We start from the raw sequence: 8,548 nt of genomic DNA on the forward strand, positions 1-8,548 counted from the left end.
ACTTCTTATCTAAGTAATTCATTAAAAAAAAGTTACCAACTTTATCAAGCACAATTTAACCCCTTCTTGTGTTTACAGCTTCAATTGGCATCAGAGCTCGGTCTCAAGGCTGAACATTTTATAGTATTTGAGGAAAGATCCAAGGGTTCAACATGTTTGGATTTAGTGAATTAGCAGATGAAGAAATTGAGGTATTTTTTTACTTAACTACATCTGATTTAATTACTGCTATAAACGAGTTTTTAAGTAACAATCACAAATTTTTCTTTAAAACTAAAAACACTTGGGAAAGAAAATGCAAACCTGACTGAAAAAGTTAATGTTTTAAATAATCAAAGTGTTGAATTTAAAACAAAAAGTGAAACTTTGAAAATTGATATTACTAAACTTAAAATAGAAAATGCAAATTTGAAAACTGATCTTGATGAACTTAAAAATAAAATCTTAAAGATATCCATGTTGAAAATACCAAATGTAATTCTGGTAAGCATGAAGAAGTATTCCAAGATTTTCTTGCTAATGGTATGGAAAGAAGCAAGTATGCATCTATGATTTATGGTGTTAGTAGAAACGGTAAAAGAGGTATATGATTTGAAGAAATAGTAATTGAACCTAAACTTATTCACTCTGATGTTTTGTGTATTGTTTGTTTTATAAAAGGTCAACCTAGATTATCTTGTCCCATGTTAAATACAAAGAAAAACAAGAAACCTTTTAAGACTAACAAACAAGGACCCAATCAAATTTGGGTACCAAAAGACAAAATTGTTTATGTTGCAGATGTTCTAAGAAACCAAGTTGAAACACCAATCATGGTATCTGGTAAATGGATGATAGCAACTTATTTAGGGAAAAAGGTTTATGTCCCAAGACATGACTCTGGTGGAAGTAGGATTGGTTAGCCTAGTACCTTTGAGAGCCACCTAATTAACCATAACTATCAAAAAAAGAAGAACCATATCATGCACCTGAACTATCAAAAAAGTCAGGACCATCTGATGAATCTCAAGTTTCATCAAAACCAGAATTACTAGAGAAACTTGATACATCAATAGAAACAGAAGTGTTAAATGAACAATCAGAATCAGGAGACTTCTCTAAACACTCCAATCAAATTCATCAAGACTACAAACTTGGTAGGGAATTCAAATCCCTTCATCCAAACCCTCTAATAAGAGAATATGCAAATTTAGAATTTGAAAACCAAAAACAAAGAACTAAGAGGGTGTTCATAGTGAAACTGAAATTGTTGATATATAGGTTACCTCTTTTTTTAAATTTAATTATTGTATGGTATTATGTTTACTATGATGACAAGAAGATTGATCTTAAAAATCAAAACAGGTTCTCAAAAATTTAAAGGAACTAAGAGAATAAAAAAAATCTGAATATTTTAGCAGAAGCATAATACAAGTTTGTTTCTTCAGAATAATTGGATACAAGCAAATTATCAGAAGATGAATCTGACCAAGCAAGAAGTAGCCGAAATAAATCAGAAGGAAAATTTGGATGGAAGTACAAGTAATGTCAATCTAAAACACTAATCATTGGAAATGCAAATGATGGATGGAATCTTGCAATGCAAGAAGTGTTAAATGATTTTAAGAGGAATGATTTTTGGGATGTAGTACATAGACAAAAAAAAATCATTATTGGAACCAAGTGGGTTTTCAGAAAACAAGGCAAGACTTGTTGCACAATGCTAGAGTCATCAAAAGAGCATTGATTACACTAAGACATTTGCTCCAATGACCAAGTTAGAAAATATTCGTATCCTACTTCTTTTTGCTTCTAACAATAACATTACATTATTTCATATGGATATTAAAAGTGATTTTCTAAATGGTTATATAAGTGAAGAAGTTTATGTTAAACAACCCCTAAGTAGTGGTTGTTTTTCCTCAATGGTTCGTAGGTGCAAACTTGAAGTTGAGAAGACTTAACTGGTTGAGGTAAAGTGTTGTAACTCATTTTGAATCATTGGAGAAAATCCTTCTAGGCGAAGGGACTGGGCGTAGATACCGGTTTGGTGGTGAACCAGTATAAACCTCTGCGTGATTAACTTCTTTCTTTTATTGATTCATTATGAGCTTTTAATTACCAATTTTATCAAAGAAATGTTTAAAATTGGAAAATACAATCAAACCTCCCATTTTCTTGTGTTTTTCAACCTTCAATTGGTATTAGAGCTCGGTCTGAAGACCTGAGCAACTTACAATGTTTGAGTTAAGATCCAATATTCTATTATGTCTAACCTTGGCGATGAAGTTGTTAGAGGAAACATCAAAAACCATATTTGTTAGATCAAAAGTGTTTTGAGTACTAGAAAACCAGACAAATAAGCTTTTTCATTTATCAAGATTCTGAACTCTAGGGTTTGGTTGAAGATGGATACAATGCTCCTACAAGTGATGATGGTATTGAAGTATCCAAAAAGGACATGAATTCTGATCAGAAAAAGCAATTTCAGATGCATCATAAAGCCATAACTTTTATGTTGAATGCGATCACATTCAAGGGATTGAACAAGTACAGTAACAAAGAGACGACCAAAAACATACTTGATGTTATAGTTTTGACCTACAAAGGAAGTAAGCAGGTGCAAGAAGCCAAAGCCAATCTTCTGGGTAGAAAGTACGGGTTATTTCAACTGATGGAAGATGAAGTCATTGAGATGATGTTTTCAAGATTTCAGACTATAGTTCTAGGCTGGAGGATGCTTCAAAAAAGCTATTCAATTGCATATCATGTAAAGAAAATGGTCAGAAGTATTCCAAGCAAATGGAGACCCAGGATCACAACAATTCTAGAAGCAAATAATCTAAACAATCTTTGTCTAGAAGAAGTAATTAGTTCCCTCTGATCTCACGAGATTGAACTAGTAGAGGACGAGCCCATGAAGAAGCGAAAGTCTATGGCTTAAATCCAAAGACAAGAAGGCTGTAACACCCCGATTTTCAAAGCGATGGTGTATTTTTTTTTTCAAAAGAAATTAAAATAAAACAGATAAATAAACAAGGTAATGCCTTTGGATAAATAATTGAGTCATTATAATTCACAAGCAGCGGAAAAGTTTCTCAAAATATGAATCCAAAATATTTACACATCAAAAAGTGGTACATGTAACCCATCGAAAATAACATGTCAAGCTGACAATATTAGTAAGGGTACAGTTTTCCAGTTAAAAATAACGTAATCCAAAAGAAAGACGTTTGTTCCCTCTATGTCAACCCAATCTGATCATTCTCCAAAACAAACTAAACATCATGAGTGATCTCCACGCGCCCCGTAAGATCCTCCTAACACAGCTCCAGTCAGGCATTCCCATCTACATTCCTATCCGCAGGGTACGAACCGGTAGGATCGTCCTGGCTCTCATATGAGGGCAAAGCCCAGATTTCCACAATAGTTGTAAAGGGTCACCAACCGAAATTAACAGTTAACACATAACATTTAAGTTTTTAAATGCACAAAATAACCTTTCAACTAGCATGCACCTTAAAAGGGTTTTCCATATGCTAAAAGTTCATATAACACTTGCCAAATAACAATGAAAACAAAATAAAGTTCTCAATCCATCAAGTAATACATAACTAACCAAGACATTGATAAATCAATTGAGCAATCTGTTATCTAACTCAAAATAAGAATTTCTACTAAGCCAATCGATTTCCTGAAGGTTTTTAGTGAAATTTGAATTCTGGGCTTAATTCAATCGATTGGGCAATCGATTGATAGGATAGCTGAGCCCTTGACTTAATGCCAATCGATTTCCAAATCGATTTTTGTCAGTTTTGCTGAATTCCTGCATGGCCAAATCGATTGGGAAATCGATTTTATAAATAGTTAAGCCCCTGTAACTTCCCAAATCGATTGGGAAATCGATTTTATAAATAGTTAAGCCCCTGTAACTTCCCAAATCGATTGGGAAATCGATTTCCCTGCTTATCCTTCCAAAAATACATAAACTAATTCAATCACATTCATACACAACTCCAAATCTTAACACTTAGCAATTCCCACACAATCACCACGACAAATTGGGTTTCGAAATAGTTTTACAATCCATCACACTTACACACGATAATCAATACATAACACATAGCAATTCCAACACAATTACCACGACAACTTGAGTTTCGAAATAGTTTACAATCAGTCACACTTACACACAAAATCAATACATAACACTCAATCATAACTTGATTCAAACACGACTCGTGTGCCAAGAACCCTAATGCGATGCGTATATGCCAAAATGCATGGACTCGGAATTCCAAACCAAAACCCTCCTCGAAGGGCCGTAAATCATAATTGTACCGCCTATCGCAGGCCAAAGTACCAACTACCGAGGTGCCACCTATCACGGGTCAGCACGATTTACAAAAAAACCGTAAATCATAAACGTACCACCTATCACGGGTCAGTACTGTTTACCGAGGTGCCACCTATCACGGGTCAGCACAATTTACCAAAACGTAAATCGTAAACGTACCACCTATCACGGGTCAGTACTGTTTACCGAGGTGCCACCTATCACGGGTCAGCACAATTTACCAAAACGTAAATCGTAAACGTACCACCTATCACGGGTCAGTACTGTTTACCGAGGTGTCACCTGTCACTGGTCAGCACGATTTACCAAAATGAAATGCATGAGCATACACAGACTCCGTCCACCACAATCGTTAAGCAAATGCAGATATTAAAAGATTCCCCATTTTTAATACTCATTTAACTTAAACGATTTTCACAACAAACATTAAGAAAACAGAAATATTAAGAGATTCCCCATTCTTAATACTCTTTTAACTTAAAAGATTTTCCAACACAAACATTAAGTAAACAAGACATTAAGAGATTCCTCATTCTTAATACTCATTTAACTTAAACGATTTTCCAAAACAGCATTAAGTAAACAAGACATTAAGAGATTCCCCATTCTTAATACTCATTTAACTTAAAAGATTTTCCAACACAAACATTAAGTAAACAAGACATTAAGAGATTCCTCATTCTTAATACTCATTTAACTTAAACGATTTTCCAAAACATTGTTAAGTAAACCGAGATATTAAAAGATTCCCCATTTTTAATACTCGTTTAACTCTAATGGTTTTCACGCCAACATTAAGTAAACGTAGACATTAAGAGATTCCCCATTCTTAATACTCGTTTAACTCTAATGGTTTTCAAATTCCACACAAAACACACTCAAACCTATTATCAGATCCAATCCACAACTCACACCATAACACATCAATTCATTTCTCCATAGAATCCAACCATACGCACATCAAATTTCATCAGTATTAATAAAGAACACGTCAAATACGACGAACACAAATCAACACAATCCACCAGTCAAACACAACAAGTTTCATTTACTCAAAATCATACATAAATGAGTTTAAATTCATTTTCCACGAAACATTCATCAATATAACCAAAACCTAACTCTAAGATTTTACCCATAAAGCCTTAGATTCATTTTCCCCCAAATCAACACTCTAACCCTAACAAAATTCTTTTCCACACAATCACAGATAAGTCCCTAAATGCAAACTAAAAGTTTGGAAGGAGCCCTTACCTTCACGTTAGCTTTGACGTTCGATTACGGTAACGCGAGTAAATCCGGTAAAAACTCAGCTCGCAACGCCGCTTCCAAAGTTGGTTCCCTAGCACCGTAGCGTGGTAGTGAGTAACTTTCCCTTCTATCTCTTCGCGAAACGAAGCTTAGATCTAGATGAAACGGGGAGGTTTGTGTTAGACGGTTTTGAAATCCCTAACGCCGTTTTTCTTCGTTTTCGACACAACGAGGAAGTATGAAGATGAAAGATCCTTGTCTTCTCACCCACCAAGCCTTGGGTTTCTATTCTTGAAGCCAAAGAAAGAAAAAGAAAGCGAAACCAAAGAAGAAGAAAAGGGAGAGAGTCGCGAGGCAGGGAGTGACAGGAAGAATTTCTAGTTTTTCCTTCTTTTGTTTTTCTTTCCTTTACTTTTCTTCTCTTCCTTCCTTTTTCCTTTCCCTCCAAACATATACTCATAATATATATTAATAATAATTAACAAATATCTCAAAATATCTAAATATTTATTAAAATTACCATTTCACCCATAACGCATTAAATTCTTCGTAAAAGATTCACCGCAGCTAATTTAATTTATTCATCGACGAGTAATTCTAATCGGCATCAAAATATCTCTTTGGTCATATAAACTCCAGAATATTAATAACTTTGGCTAAAAAGCCTCCAAGTTCAATACTAAAATACACTAAAATACATAAAGTATACTTTAAAATTATGGGTCTTACAAAGGCTCTACAAGCAGCTGAAGAATAAGAGGAGGATGACTCATAGGATCAGAGTGAAGATTCAAAGGCTGAAGAATTATCCTTTATCTCTAGGAAGATTCAGCATATGTGATGCAAAACGAGATCCTTTCCAAAAAAAAGACTTCAACAAGTTCTAGAACAAAGAAAAAGGTAATGACATGAAGAAATTCACATGCTTTGAGTGCAAAGAATTTGAACACTTCAAAGCATAATGTCCAAAACATGAGAGAAGAAGTCAAAACAAAGAATCGAAGACCAATAAAAATGGCCTGATTACATGGGACGATTCTAGTGAATTATTTAACGATGAACAACTTGCAAACATGGCTCTGATGACTGATATAGAGTCTAACTCTGATTCAGACTATGATGAAGATATCGAGGTATTTTCTGATCTATCTCGTGGTGAGCATATAACTACTTTGAATGAGTTTTTAAATAACAAAAATTATGTGACTTCCAAACTATAACATCTAAGAAAAACCCGTAATGATCTGACAAAAAAATATAACTCTCTTGAAAAAGATTTTCAAAAACTTAAGAGAGAAAAAACGACTCTTAATGAAAGCATTTCAAAACACACAAATGATAAGATTTGTAACTCAATCAAATACAAATTATGTTTTTAAAAGTCTCTTGCAAATGGCATAGGTAGAAGTAAGCAAGCTTCAATCGTTTATGGTTGTTAGCAGAAAGTTAAAAAGAGCAATCAAGTTTGAAAAACCAACATAAAATATTATTTCTCTGAATAAGGCGAGTGAACACTAAAATGATCAAAATAACCAAAATCTTAATCCATTGAGACCAACACACTTATAAGACCAACTACATCGACTAAGAACGAAAATGGATTAGAATAAACCTAGTAAAGATCTAAATTACCAAAATCTTAATCCATTGAGACTAACCCACTTATTGGAATAACTACATTGGCTAAGAACTAAAATGGACTAGAATAAGCCGAGTGAAGACAACCATGACAAATATCTTAATCCACTGAGACAAATGCACTTATTAGACGAATTACATTAAGTAAGAACAAAAATGGACTAGAATAGATGTAGTAAAGAACAAAATCATAATCCATTGAAACTTATGCACTTATTGAATGGACAACATTGGCTAAAAAAACATATTAGAATAAACCTATGAAAGGATAAAGTGTACAAAATCTTAATGCATTGAGACTAAAACACTTATTAGATGAACTACATTGGCTAAGAACCAAAATGGATTAGAATAAACCTATTAAAAACCAAAATGACTAAAATCTTAATCCATTGAGACTAGTGCACTTATTGGACGAGCTACATTGACAAAGATCACTAGTAGATTATATTAAACCTACTAAAGACTAAAATGATCAAAATCTTAATCCATTGAGACTGATGCAATTATTGGACGAACTACATTGGCTAAGAAATTTTTTTGATAACAAACACCCTATTAAAGATTAAAGTGACCAAAATCATAATCCGTTGAGACTAAAAAGAGTATTGGTAGAACTACATGGGCTTAGAACTAAAGTATATTAGAAAAAGTTGAATGAAGAAAAAATGACCAAAATCTTAATCCATTGAGACTGACGCACTTATAAGACAAACTACATTGACTAAAAACAAAAATGGTAAAAAATAAGTCTAGTAAATACCAAATAGAAAAAATCTTAATCTATTGAGAGTTATGCACTTATTGGATGGACTACATTGGCTTAGAACCAAAATGGATTAGAATCAATCCCATGAACAAAAAAATGACAAAAATCTTAATCCATTTATACTAATGCACTTATTAGAAGAACTACATTGGCTAGGCGATGATAAAGGAAATGTCCATCCTACTCGGTGTAAACCAAATATGTTACGACCAGGTAAACTTAATGAGCAGCGGGATGTCATACATCGCAAGTTGTCTACCACTAGGTCACTTCATGAATCATCTTCAGCCCCGTGTCAACCTCATGCATTGACTAATATTGTAGCACATGCTCATAAACCCCTGAGGTATTTGTGTTTATGTCGACTCCAGGTTTAAGTTTTCAGACCATGGGTGCCTCTTCACAACATTCTCCACTTGAGACTCTTGAAGAGAAGAATGTGCAACAAACTTCCAATGATCATGAGGATAGAGTGGAAATTGGGGACCACAACAAAGAGGATGAGGAGGTGGGTCAATGAAACGTTCCTCCTCTCGTATCTGTGAGAGATGATA

At 33.9% G+C, this 8,548-nt stretch overlaps 1 protein-coding gene across 1 annotated transcript; it reads left to right on the plus strand.

Annotated features, from left to right (window-relative positions):
• The first annotated feature begins 873 nt into the window (after window positions 1–873).
• Window positions 874–2,863, plus strand: LOC140918772 (uncharacterized). The gene is made up of 2 exons (XM_073363567.1): window positions 874–897; window positions 2,375–2,863. The coding sequence occupies exons 1-2, from the start codon at window positions 874–876 to the stop codon at window positions 2,861–2,863; spliced, it is 513 nt and encodes a 170-aa protein (XP_073219668.1).
• Window positions 2,864–8,548: the final 5,685 nt, after the last annotated feature.

The sequence above is a fragment of the Cicer arietinum genome, chromosome 7 (genome assembly GCF_000331145.2).
Source record: "Cicer arietinum cultivar CDC Frontier isolate Library 1 chromosome 7, Cicar.CDCFrontier_v2.0, whole genome shotgun sequence".
Classification (NCBI taxonomy): domain Eukaryota; kingdom Viridiplantae; phylum Streptophyta; class Magnoliopsida; order Fabales; family Fabaceae; genus Cicer; species Cicer arietinum.

What these genes read in the sequence shown, in the direction of transcription:
- LOC140918772 (XM_073363567.1), top strand. Translation starts at nt 874, where the DNA reads ATGACTCTGGTGGAAGTAGGATTG. An exon ending in CTCTGGTGGAAGTAGGATTG is followed by an intron (nt 898 to 2,374) that starts GTTAGCCTAGTA and finishes TCTGAACTCTAG; the next exon opens with GGTTTGGTTGAAGATGGATA.